This window comes from Corvus cornix, chromosome 15 (genome assembly GCF_000738735.6).
Source record: "Corvus cornix cornix isolate S_Up_H32 chromosome 15, ASM73873v5, whole genome shotgun sequence".
Lineage (NCBI taxonomy): Eukaryota > Metazoa > Chordata > Aves > Passeriformes > Corvidae > Corvus > Corvus cornix.
In genome coordinates, this window is record NC_046345.1 from 6,998,254 (window position 1) to 7,011,695 (window position 13,442).

The 13,442-nt window shown below is 45.5% G+C and overlaps 1 protein-coding gene across 15 annotated transcripts in view; it reads left to right on the top strand.

Moving 5' to 3' along the window:
- Window positions 1–13,442, top strand: part of FBRSL1 (fibrosin like 1) — a 507,802-nt gene that overhangs the window by 481,278 nt on the left and 13,082 nt on the right. For 6 of the 15 annotated variants that reach the window (XM_039560807.1, XM_039560801.1, XM_039560805.1 and 3 more), the window contains 6 exons: window positions 1,395–1,648; window positions 5,749–5,984; window positions 8,098–8,148; window positions 9,060–9,155; window positions 12,537–12,608; window positions 13,178–13,216. In XM_039560807.1, coding sequence (XP_039416741.1) covers window positions 1,395–1,648; window positions 5,749–5,984; window positions 8,098–8,148; window positions 9,060–9,155; window positions 12,537–12,608; window positions 13,178–13,216 — 748 coding nt within the window. Of the gene's footprint in view, window positions 1–1,394; window positions 1,649–5,496; window positions 5,658–5,748; window positions 5,985–8,097; window positions 8,149–9,059; window positions 9,156–12,536; window positions 12,609–13,177; window positions 13,217–13,442 lie in introns of all 15 variants that reach the window. The other 9 variants (XM_039560806.1, XM_039560803.1, XM_039560802.1 and 6 more) reach the window with 9 other exon arrangements.

Here is a 13,442-nt window from a genome sequence, read left to right on the forward strand (position 1 = left end):
GCATTTGAAACGTGATAAATGAGGTGATAAATGCACACCTTCTGGGAGAAAGGCACATGTTCCTTTCAGTCCAGTTTCAAGAAAAATTTTGCACGGTCTTGTCTGAGCTGGCTAGTTCTTGCCTTAGAAATTTAAGGGGGTTTGAATTTGAGCAACACCTTTGTTCCATATTCAGAAATACTTCCACTGAAGTAGGTTTGCTCACAGTTATCAGGTTTTTTGTCTCACCAGCATCAAAAGATGGATATCTGTCTTGGACTCTGATCCTTGTGGGTCCCTTCCAAATCAGAATATCCTGTGATCTGTATTGGAAAACACTGTGTCCCTGAGACCAGGGCTCCTGTGTGGCCTGATAAATCTGCTTCAATCTGACATGTTCAGATCTTGCAGGAGGCTTAGCTCCACTGTTTAAATTGCCTCCGTCCAGTAAGGAGGGTGGGTGAAAATGTTTCTAGAGAAAAGAGTTTAGTCAGTCAACTGGAACCTGTATAGTCTTTTTGCTGGTACAGAAAACATGCCTTGCCTCCCAAGCAAGAGCTGGGCTAGTTTAAACAAGATGAGAAAACTGATTTAAAGCATAATATTTAGCTGCACAAAGGTCAGAATATGAATACAGAGAGCTGTCATTAATGTGTATTTCATAGTATCCTGCATACGTAAGCTCTGTTGTGGTTTTACCTTGTAAATGCCACCATAGTATAAATGGTGAATAATATTTCAAACTGTTCAAGATCTCCCTGAGGTTTAGCTTGCAACAAATACTCGATATTGTGGGAATTACACAACTAATAACTTCAGTGATAGTGTGTTTCAGCCCACAAAACTTAGATCACTTGCAATGGAGTAATAATAGAAGATGTAAAATACAAATTACTATGAGAAAAATGATTAACATGGTGTGGGTTTGCATGCTTGTGTGACTAAAGCTCCACAGCACATGTGCAGCAGATGCAGTGGGATCCTGGAGTCACTCGTGCTGTGCAGCTCTGCACACTCAGAGCAACAGAAAAAGGAATCGGTGTCGCTGTGTCCTCTGGTCACAAGGACCCGCATGGACACTGCACGGTCATCAGAGGCTCCATAATGGTGCAAAATCCAGCTGCCTCTGTGGCCTTCATCAGTACTCACAGATAGCTCTGAGGATTGTAGCACTGGAGGAAATGTCCCTCCAGAGAGCCCCAGGCCCGTTCTGCCCTGTTGGAGACGTTCATTAAGATTCGTTAACTGTCTCCACTGCCATTAAGACAAGCAAAAGCATAAGCCTGGGGAGATCAATGTTCCATAGCTGTGTTGTTTCTGGTAGTATATTTCTTGCACTGTTTCAGTCCTGTATTGTAACACACTCTTTCTCTCTCTGTCTCTCTCCCCTCCCTCCCATCTCTCTCTCTCTGCAGCCGGAGCAGCAGTGCTAGCAGTGCAACAAGCATCAGCCTCCCGAAACACCTGCCCCTGTCTCCCCAGATTCCTCCGCACCATTCCTCCGGCCCAGCTCTGCCCCTCTCCATCTCTAATCTTGCTACCTCGCACTTCTCTCTCAGATCGCAGACCCAACACCAGCACCATCCGGCCATGTTCGCCACCCCACCCACGCTGCCACCTCCACCAGCGTTACCCACCAACAGCCTCGTGATACCAGGGCACCCTGCGGGTAGGTTCCCTTCTTCTGCCAGGGCTGATCAGCCGTGCATGCACTGGAGGGTGTTGAGAGATGGGCTGGCTGGTGGGCAGGTGAAATACCTTGACACAGGCCCCTCAGTGTGTGCTGGAACTGTGACAGTGCTCATGAAACCTGGACGTGCTTTACCAGATGAGAGATTGTAGACACAGCACTGTAGCTTCCTATAGGAAGTCTTCAAAACAAATGCTTCAAAAAGGTAGAAGTCCTGTTCAGGGCATGAGTTGTCCAGTGTGGCATTCTACAGTCATCAGGCATTTTTTAGATTAACAGAGAAGTGATGCACAGTTTGCCATTCTCCCCTTCTCTCTCCCCTCTCCAAAGAAAGCTGCTGCTGTTAGAACTGATGAGAAAATACTATTTCTACAATTATTCTAAGCGAGCACTTGAATCTCACTGAATCCCTTGCCTGATCCTTCGACCAGCAGCACATCCTGCTGGCAGAGCAGGATCCTCTGCCTGCAGCAGCACAACTGCTCTGTGCCCATGGCTCCGTGGCCTTTCAGTCTGAGTCAGAGACAGCTCAGCTGACAAGCTCTGCTGTTCAACTCTCACTATCTTTGCATCCTTTTAAAAAGTTTCCTTTGTTCACCCTGGCCCCCATTCTATTGTCACTTCTGCCCTAAATGCCCTGTTTACAGCTTATCCATTAGCCTACAGCTGTCCCTGGAAGAGACCCTGGCAGCTGGAGACTTCCCAGCAACTTTCACTTGCTGGGGCCTCCTTTTGATCTGGCATTTGACTCCACGACTAACTCAGCAGGGATTAAACAGGACAAGCATTTTGCAAAAAACTCACTCTCTGTTTCCTATGAAGTCAGTTAAAGGAATAAGGAAATGGCAGATTTGCTGTGGAAAAATCTGATGGTCTTCCATCCCCTTTTTTGCTTCCAGGAGCTAAATAATGTCTCATTATTTATAACTGCTTCTTTAAGTGAAAAAAAAAGTACGAATTGGTCCAAAGTGAGCTCTGAGAATGATGATAGACAAAAGTGCTGTGGGTTCCCAGCCAGAGACAGGACCACATAGGCCAAAGCTGGCGGCTGTCACAGGCCCTGGCACCATCTAGAATTTCAACCACATGGCTGGGAAGATGTTGGCAGCACTGTGGGAGACCTATTCATTGCTTCCCCTGTTTAAGGCAAAGGACTACTGTGATGGAGACTTTGAAAGCCTTGCGAAAGGAAATAGCAAAGCGCTCACTAAAAGCATGATATTGCAGTCACTGAAAGCAAGTATGTTTTCACCATTAACTTCAGGAGGTGCAAGATCAAGTGACCTATTCACATTCAGCAGCTTGCCAGGAAAACAGTAACAGTCTTGCTCCTACTAAAAGGATTTCTCCTGCAATTTAAGTAGGAGAAGCCTAAGTTAGTGGAGGGAAAGGTCCGGGCGTCTAACCCTGCAGACAGTGAAATGCCTCTTGTCTGCACTATATGAAATGCCTGCAAAGTGGCACATCATAAAATCAATACAGAGTGCTGCAGAGCCAGGAGCTTCTGTTGTCATTCACATAAAACTTTCTTAAAAGCAAACAATATTGCTGAGCAGCCCTGAAGAGCGAGACAAGAATGCGTTTCTGGTGGCATTTCTTTGTTTTGAAACCTAAAGCTAATACAAGTAACTTAGGAGCAACCCTTGCTGGGCTTCTGCCCTCGGTTTAAGGGCTACCCTGATGTAGGATACACAAAGGAAACGGTGGTCTGTGTCTCTTCTCTCCTGAACATGAGGGCACCATGAGCAGCAGTGCTGTTTTGTGCCATGCCCAGCTCGTGTGTGCACACAGGCCGGTGTTCCCAGGTCCCAAGGGCTGCCCAGGCACTCTGCTCCTGGTTGTGTTATTGTGTGACCAGACCTGACATCACTGGCAGGTTCTTGTACCAGTTCTGATCCAGACCTTGCTCAGAGCCCCTCACAGACCTGGGTTATTCCTTGGCAATTCCATCTTTACTATGAAGCAGCCACTCCTCCGAGTGCCACACAGCTTCTCCAAACATCTCCAGGCCTTTTCCTGACAGAGGCCAAAGTTGTGGTAGAGGGCTATGGGCTGGAGCCAGCTGCAAATCTATCAGTCTGACTTCCAGTCTCTTAAAGAAATTGGATATCAGAGCACTTACAACTGCCAACTTGCTTTTATCTCTCCCTCCAGAAAAGTGGATTATCTTGATGCTAACAGAAGGATTCAGTTTCTTTAAGTCATGCCAGATTTCAAAGCGTAAACACACACACACATGAAATCATGCTCATATTCTCTAAAGAGGTTAGGTTTTGGACCTAAGTGCTTTCAGCCTATAGTTTTTTTCTTACTTGCTCAATCCAAGGAGAACACATTAGAGACTTTTGCTCCAGTGCCTTAGGCTTCAGTATCACAAATGTATATACTTTCTGCTTTTGTATTAATTATATAGATTGTAGCAGTATACAGTACCTACTCTTAGCAGTACATTTAGTACTGAAAAGCAAATGACTTAGGCACCCAACATTTGCTTTCAAATGTGACTTTCAATAGGGTGTAGGCTTCTAAGTGGTAGTAAAGACCTTGAAGTTCCCCATCCGAGTGCCTGTTTTCAAAGATCTTACAATGTCACTTCAGAAAGTGATTGATTTAGACATTTCTAATGTTACTGTAAAAAATTGAAGTGAAAGAACTCCCTGCAGAACATGAAATAAAACTTCAAAGTGCAGGTGTTCTTTTGCCCCTTTATATTCAGAGCAGTAGTTTTAAAGGGTTGTTACAGTGAAAGAAGTGGATTCATGTAAATTCAGAAGCAAGTAGATCGGTCAGGACTGGGTGCGTGTCATCCATAGGTGGGGACATAGGTTGATCTTCACTTAAAAAATATATAACCTGTTGGATGCTGATCCCTGTTGGAAGTTCTTAGGCAAAGCCACAGATGGATTTAACTGTTACACCAGCAGACATTTTGGAAAAGTGGACACTGGTCCTTACTGTCTTCAGTGACATCATTTCTAAAGCACTGTTGTCTTCCCCTTCCCTGAACCACATTCACATTCATGCAAGTTGTTATTCCAGAGGAAGATGCTGAGAAGAGGCCACGTCATAGGGTGGAACATCTTGTTTCAGCAGTCATTGCAACCTTGATGAGATCTTGAGCCACTTCAATGTTTCTCCTCTTCCCACTGATTCCTCCTGTATTTTCTCAGAGGAGAAAAGCCTGGAGGCAATGACAAAAAATGAGAATTACAGCCTGTTAAAAATGGAGAAAAGGACTGCTAGGTATTTAAGATCTCAAAAAAATCTTACTGCAAAGAAGGCCTTGATTTGTAGGATGGATGTTTCTGGTCACTGCGTGCATGTCCTGGGGCTGAGAAGGGTGGATGGCACAGGGATGGATGTCCGAGCAGGCAGTTTCCAGCCACCCAAACCCACAGTTACCTTATTGCGCTGCACATCTTGTCAAAATTTTACCTGTGAAGTACAGATCTGTCAGAGCATAACACACATCCATTTTCAGAGTGTGTGTGTGTGTGTGTGCGCGCCTCTCTCTGCCTGTCACGCTCCCAGAGGATGAAGGTCAGTACTGCTCGTTTTACAGCGAGCTGTCGGCCTCCAGGGCGCTCCCCAGCACCTTGCTGGTGCGGGAAGGTGCGGCTGCCGTGAGGCCGGGAGGTGTGTTCCCGGAGGTGTGTTCCCAGAGGTGTGTTCCCAGAGGTGCGTTCCCAGACACACCTCGGTGGCAGCAGGTGCCGGGGAGGACGAGAGCCGGGCGGGGCGCGGGGCCGCGGGCGGGCCGGGCGGAGTGCGAGCCCCCGATGATGTTTTCTGCTGTGATGACTCATGGTGTTCTCTCTTGTCTTTAGATACCAGCCTGTTGATATCATTCAACCAACCAATCATGTATTGCCAGCCTCATTCGGGGATTCTGATTGGTACTTTGTCACAGGCATCTCTCTTACCTCCACCAATGAGTCCTCACGTAGAAAACCACCACAGCATGACCTGCAGAAACAGGGAATGCCAGGTGAATATTGACTCTTTCTCCTCCGTCTTTGTGGTACTCACAGGCCCACGGGCCTCTGTGTCTTTTTTTTTTCTCTCTCTCTCTCCTCTAGATCACGAACTGCTCAGGCAAGAGCTGAACAACCGGTTTTTGGTTCAGAGTTCGGACCGGGCCGCTGCCTCACTTGGCCCGGTGCCGCTGCTGAGAGCGGAGTTTCACCAGCACCAACACACGCATCAGCACCAACACACCCACCAGCACACATTCACTCCTTTTCCATCCAGCTTGCCCCAGACGCCGCTCATGCCGCCCTCTGCACCTCCCATGGTGCGTACCCCAGCCCAAAATGTGAGGATAAGTAGAGCATCTCTGGTCAAAAAGCCTAACCCACTCTTGTCAAACAAAACCCGGCCCTCTTCATTTCAGCCAGGCGTGCTGTCCCTGCCCTTCCAACCTGGAGGCCAACACTCCCAAAGGGACCCCCTTTCCACCCAGAGCCCCCACACCAAGCCTCCTGGTCCCCCTGCTGCCACCCATGAGCAGATACAGCACCCACGAGACAAGTCCAGAATCCCTTTAGTTTCCTTTTTGTGTGTCCTGCTGTGTATTTCTAATCCCCCTCTCCCAGAGCCAGCTGCCTTGACACACCAAAAGACACCAACCAGGATGCCAGAGGATGGATGGCTTCCAGCCCCAAACACTGTCCCCACAACTGCTGGGTGCAGGGCAGACCGTGCTGGCTTACCCAGAGCTCTCACCACAGTGCAGCATCATCCGATACGAGTTCTGTCCCTCTTCCTCCTAATACCTGATCTGTATTGATTTAGGCATTTTATGACTTGATTACATCAACAAGCACTAATTTGTGTGTGGCTGGTTCTGCTGGGAGAGATCCTCCTGTCCGTGTAATAAGCATTTTGTCATTGAATTTGCTTGTAACACAATGGGACTTTGCTGCAGCTGTTACAAAATTGTTAGGGATCTGCTACAAATGGATTTTGTCAGTACTTTAAAACGCACTCTCTCCCCATTTCTGGCAATTACTTTTTGAGATTGAAAGCACAAGATTGAGCTTTTTTTCCCCCTCTCAGCTTCACACTGTGTCCAAAATGCAGAAACAACCCTGTGTAAGGCTAGCAAAAGCAGCATTTGGGAAGAGCTTCCAAAGACTCAAGGAGCGTAGTGTTCCCACTTTTCTTTCCCACTGCTGACTGCCCGATGACGTTCTTGGGTTGTAATCTGCTTAGCAGCAGGACAATTAAAAGCAATATCATCCACCCAAAATCCAGCCCCAGGTGTTTGCTCAATGTATTTGTGTGTAAACACCTTCCCTTCTTTCCTTGGTCTGTGTAAAACAATCCTGAATCTTTTCTCAGAAGTCTCCTGTGTTATTTAAGAACTGTGATACCCGAGCCTGTGAACAGCTCCCTCCCCTCCCACCCATGGCCGTTGATGTCAGCCTTCAGACCAAAAACAACTTGCAAGGCTCTTTTGTTATATTTCACTCACATCTTATATTCCACTAGATCAGGTCGGCTAATCCCAACACCAGAGAAGAGTGTTGAAATTACAGCTGCATGTGTTTGGTAATTTATGGTATTTACACTGGAGGGGACATGGCTCCAGTAATAACTGTAATTAATGAAATTACAAATCTACTCTCCTGCACATAGAGGAGTGTGAAACAGCAGCTGACTTGCCAAATAAGCAGCTTTTCATGGGGTCCTACAGCTCCCTTCCCTGCCTTCTTCCCCACTCCCTCCTCCCCAGCAGAATGTACATACTGTTCAGAAATGCAATGTGTGTGTTTGGGTTTGCTTCTGAGATGGTACAGGACAAACAGGACACAGACTACACACATGGAGGTGTTAAAACCCCATGCTGGAAAGGAAAAGGTTTACAGTCACCTTTTCTCTGGGGAACTCTCCCTTTTGCAGGGGAGAGGGAATATACTGAGATTTGTTATTTAAAGTAATTAAGCCCTTTCCAAAAGAATTTTGGTGCTTACAGGAACCCAGGAAACTGGGAATTGGTATTGGCTGCCCCACAGTAGATGTTGGGGTCTAATGGGAAATGTTTCTTACCTGCTAGTCTGTGATCTAATTCAGCGATCCAGGGGCAGATCCCAGATCTGGACCTGGAGCTGAACTTCCCTGTGTTTCGCTGCTGCCGTTATCAGGACTGCTCTCTTCCCAGAGCAGGAGCCTGTCCATGCAGTGCCTGAGACAGGGTTCTGCAGTGAGCCTTGGAGGTGCCCAGCGTGGCCTGGGGGCTCCTCTCTGCTAGCCTGGGGAAATCAGTCGTCTCCCCGATGAGCGAGTATGGAATAACCAGTCAGTTCTGCTCTGTTAAACGCTTACACACGGGCCATGATTATTTGTCTGTGTTGAAATCCTGATGTGTCTGCTACTGCCAAAACCAAACTCACCTGTTTCCTTATTTTTTTCTCTTTTCTTTCCAGTTTGACAAGTACGCTCCCAAATTAGACAACCCTTACTTTCGACATTCCAACGTGAGTGCTCACCTTTCTCGTTGGTTTCTTTGTTAATGGTTCTGCTTGCTCTTCTTTTGCTTGTTTTCAATTGATGAGTAGTGTTTTGATCCATTCATTTCTAAAGCTCTTTTTCCATCTTCGATTTTTATGTTTTTAAGGTACCAAGTTTTCTTTGGGCTTTTTTTAATTTTTTTTTAAATTCTCTGTCTCCTGCATTTTTGCTGCTGCGGCTCTGTATCGCTGTGCCTGGGATGGCAGGGAATGCGCAGGAATTGCTCAATCAGTGGTCATTGCAGTACGTTTGCAGCTGGTGCTTCTCCCAGTGCAGCAGCCCGGAGTGCATGGCTCTTTCACAAGGTTTTGCTCAGGTCACAGGAGTAAGTCAGACTGGTGGTTTCTTCCTGGTGCTCCCCACTGCTCCAAAGCACAAAAAACTACATGTTTTGGGACTTGTAAAACTGCTGTGTGTGCTCAGGAGAGGCCTAAGCAAAATTTCACCTAGCCTACACAACTACAAGGTGGTATGCATGTTGCCTGTGGTTAGAGTGCAGTGCAGCATCTTGTGGTTCCTTTTGCTTTAAAAATTAAAGCAGGTCACGTTTCAAAACAGAATCAATTTGTTTGCAACAGCAGAAAAATGCAAAGTTAATGGAAAGTGAACATAAACCCCAAATTATGCTCTGTGCTTCCTGCAGTAGTCCACAATTTTTAAAGGCACACTCGTTCAGCACTATCCAGAAAATTTATCAGATGAGTGCATTTTTCAAGTTTTGGCTTTGCTCTTAAAATTTTTGAAAGCAAATTTATTGTGTATTTTCACTGTGGCACTTGTTCAGCACAGTACTATTTTTGTATGTGCCAGGCTTGGCACCTACCTCCATTATTGTTCAAGTCATCCTGTGACATAAGCATCTCTTTTTCTTTTGTAGTTCTTTCCAACCTATCCTCCAGCAATGCCTGGAATGCCACCCATGCTTCCACATTCAGGTCCCTTTGGGTCACTTCAGGGAGCATTTCAACCGAAGGTACAAACTTCTTCTTCTGAAGGCTTTGTTCTTTTTCTGGGAGAGAAACTGTGTTCAGAGTCTTGTCTCTGGTGATTTTGCAGCACATGATTTGAATAGCAGAAGTGCAGCACAGGGTTGGAAAGGATCACCCCACAGAACTGTGAGCATCCTCTGCACAAAGCAGCCAACTCTCTAGCAGAAATTTTCTCTTGGCACTGCAGATCCTTCCTTGGAAAGGATGTAGTGGTTCACTTGGGAGGTCTGCTGAAACTGGAGGAGAAGCATACAGTGAAGTGCATTATTTTGATTGAAATATTTACAGCTCATAATAGACCGAAGAGTCCCAAATCATTTTGTAAATCTAATGGTCTGAGATTGCAAAAGATAAACTGTTTATTCCCAGAAAAAACAATGAGAATTTGACTGCACAAGTGTGGGAACAATAGGGAGAGACTGCTGTAAATGGGCAGAGCAATTTGAAGGAGCTGAATTTTTATTCCCAGCTCCCAGCTGACCTTGGGCAAGTCGCTTAAACCTTCTGTTCCTCAGCTTCCTCATCTATAAAGTTATCTTGCAGTGGGTTTTATAAGGGTTGATTAATGCCTGCAAGCTTCTTTGAGATAATGTGTTTGAAAGGTGCACTGCAGCTGTAACATGTCATTACAACTAGCACTGATTGGCATTTGGAAATGTTGCCATGATAACCCCCATTTTTTGGCAAATTCTGTGGTATGCACTGCTTTTTTTTTCCCTCCCAGACATGTTCTTTTTATTAACTATTTTTAAATGTACCAAAACTGTTAAATCTCTCCGAACAAGAAATAATGGATTGTATCTATATAGCATTTGTTTGAAAATGGAGCATGTACTCCATTTGTGAGGTGACATGTTCAGCTTCCTTACCTGCTGTGATTTTAGAGATTTCTTATCTTGAACTGCATTTCCATAGAACTCTGCTACTGTGTGAGAAGGCTTGAAGGACCAGTACTGTAGCCAGGCCATTCCTGTTTGCATTTGGAAGGTGATTTCCATACCCACACCAGGCAGGTCTGTGGGATGTGCTTCCCTCAGCAGTCTTGCTGACGTCAGTGGAAGTCAGTAATTAGCAACTGCTGCAAATAAGGCCTTTTACCACCTTCCCACTTAACTTAATGCTTTTGATGGAAGCCAGAGTATTTCCTCAGTGCCCATCGAATCCTTGACATTATTTTGGTTTAGGGATACATTACAAATAGCAGAGTCTCTAAAATGGCTTTGTTCAGTGGGAGCTCTGTATGTAGTGGCTGCAGGCCTAGAGAAGGAGCAGGTCATGGAAGCACAGGGAGCAAGAGGGACAGAACATGGCCATCCCTTGATGAAGTTTGTCTGCCAGTGTTAATTGTTGTTACTACTGCAAGGGGTGCCAGGGAGTCCCTACAGACCCTGAGTAGTCAGGGTGTGAATTTGATTTTCCAAGAAAAGGAGCTGCACGAATAAGGTGGCATTGGACAAATTTTGCTGACGTGCAGCCAGGGCTGTTTTGCCATAAGGCTCCTTCCTGTTCATGAGGAGCTGCTGCTACACCAATGGCACCTTCTTCTGCTTTCCATCTTCACTACAGAGCTTCACAGATCCCATCTCACTGTAAAATACCATTAGGCCAAGGAGCAGTTGCATAGCGAGAAAGAAGAAGTGAGCACAGACCCTTTACATTTTTAAGCAGTTCCTAGTGCTGTTATAACTAGCTTTTGATGTATTTTAGTGATAGATAGATCCAACATTTGCTAGCTTGAGTTTAAGCAGTGCAAGGTCACGCTCTGGTGCCATGGTTAATCACTGACATCATTTGGTCTCTGCACAGTGCAGTATTTACATACAATCTAACATCTGAAAAAGAGGGGGATAGGTTGAAAAATGGATCTGCTGCTTTGGCACATTACTTTCCAGTTTCCCAGAGGAGGCAGAGCTGAACTCTAGGCAAAGCCACTCCAGTCATCGTTACCGCATCGTTCTTCCATGCTCTCTCCCTCCCAAGCTGTTTAACTAAAGCCTGCATAATCACTACATACCTGATGATTTGGTTTTGGCACTCTGACTCCTGCACTTCTTGCTTTCCAAAGCAGAGATCTTGGTTTTGTTTTTCCCCTTCCCATGTCAGTTGCCTACAGCTGTGCGTGTGAGTCCACTGCACATAAATCCAGGCTGATGGTAAATTTCTCAGCGAGTTTCCCAAAGGCCATTTCTCACAAGCTAAGAACTTGAAAAGGTCAGAAGTATTCAGTTTACTTTGCTGGAGGAAGCATTCACATCTTTCTCCAGGGGACAAAGGGACAGGATGACACCATGCTATTAACATGTTGTGATCTTAAAGCTCTTGCCTGTATGAAAGCTGTAACTTATTTGCCACCTTATATCTACCTCAGCTGTCAGAGAGGCCCTGAGAGCTCTGATCTGCCTGGGGAGTGCACTGACTTACCTACACACACCGGAGAATTCACTCTTTAATGAGCCTGGAAGTTATGTAGCCTTAGGCAAACTAAAACCTACCTTCCCTCCCACACCCAGGATTGTACTCATGCCTTGTACTGTTTAAATCTGCTATAATTTGACCTAAAACATGAGTGAAATAATCTCTTGGGGAATGAGGTTTAACCCCTCTACACTCAGCTGTGTGGAGGCACCAGGTGCAGTTGCTCTGGAGTGGGAGATGGATGAATGCCAGAGTGAGGAGATGAACGAGTTCTTAGGGATCATCTAGGACAGGACAACAGGTGGGATCTGGAGAAGGAGGAACAGGGATTCATTCAATGAGGTGTTTAATTCTTGCTGGAAAATGATGGGGTAAATAATGCAAAGCTATAAAAGACCCACAAGCACTTTCTAAGGTTTCTGGTTTTGCCTTGTCGAAGCAAATAGATGGGCTGTTGCTGGTTCAGGCATTGTTCCCTGGCCCCAGTCAGAGAGGGGCCATGGTCCAGTGTGTGGAATATGGGACTAGGATGCTCGAGTTATTCTGTTCCTGACTGCTGTGCTGGTTGCTGCCTGAAAAATGGAGGGAGTCAGGCCACCTCTCTCATTCTCTCTCCTACCTCCTCTCCTGCCTGTTTTGTCTAAAGAATAATATTGGGGAGCAGGGACTGTCTCTTCCCATGCACATGCACAGCACAATGGGGTGTGATCTCAGCAGGGCCTAGGGGTGCTGCTGGAATACTGTTACTGCTGCTCAATAATAATAAATGACATGGTGGTTAAATGCTGTTGGCTGTCAGTAAGAGATAACATTTAGCACTAATGTAGCAATATGCGTGTTCAAAGCACAGTGCAAACATGGACTAATTAATGCTGTTAACATCAGATAGAGATGTTAAATGCACCACTGGTATGATACAGTATTATTCACGCTCTGTTCTTGTCTTTCAGACTTCAAACCCTATTGATGTAGCAGGTAGACCAGGCACAGTCCACCATACGCTGCTGCAGAAGACTCCAGGGGTAGGCAACAATATATAACCTTCTTTTCAGCTTATCTGGATTTACAGTAAACACAGTGATTGCTGATAAAAAAAGGAGTGCAGGCTGGTGAGCAAAGTGGCCTTCTAGACTGGGAACATGCAGTGAGGAGAGAAGTTGTCTTTTTCTGGTGAGACGGTAACCTCCACCAGCCATGAATTCAAAGGGGGGATGTATTGGCTTCTTTCAAAAGTCAGAGGAAAATGGGACAGGAAACCCCTTCAATATCTATCCCTTAAGTATTGCTTGGAGAGTAGTTTTATGCGCTCCATTTCAGAATGATTACAAGGTTCAGAAAAGCACTGGCACTGTTCAGTTGCTGGCATGAAGCTGCTTTGTTTATCATAAAATTCTGCTGAGTTTGGTTCAAGGAATGAAAGAGAAGTTTTAAGCCTTCTTTAAGCCTTTTAGGTTTCCTGTGTCACAGGGGACTTCTCTGGAACATTGCTTTCTGAATGCTTTTACTTGTTCAGAGGAAGGAAGTTCCCCACCTTTCTGTATATTGGCTAGTTTTAGAAAGACTGATTGTTTTATTTCTGCTTTTTCCATAGGTGTCAGACCCTTATAGGCCTCCAGTAAGAGTAAGTAAGGTTTGTGGGGGATTTTATATACATATCTATACACAGATGCTTGGAATATTGTGCATGTGCTTTTGAAATTTGACATGTCTGGTAGAAAAATCTCATGCTCATCCTTTACTTAAACCAAAATGTCAGTTAGCTCTCTGCCACTTCTGATTAATAACATTTAGGTTGAATCCCAGCCTTATTTTGCATCCATTTGTGTGCATTAATAGTTCACAGTATGAAATGAGGG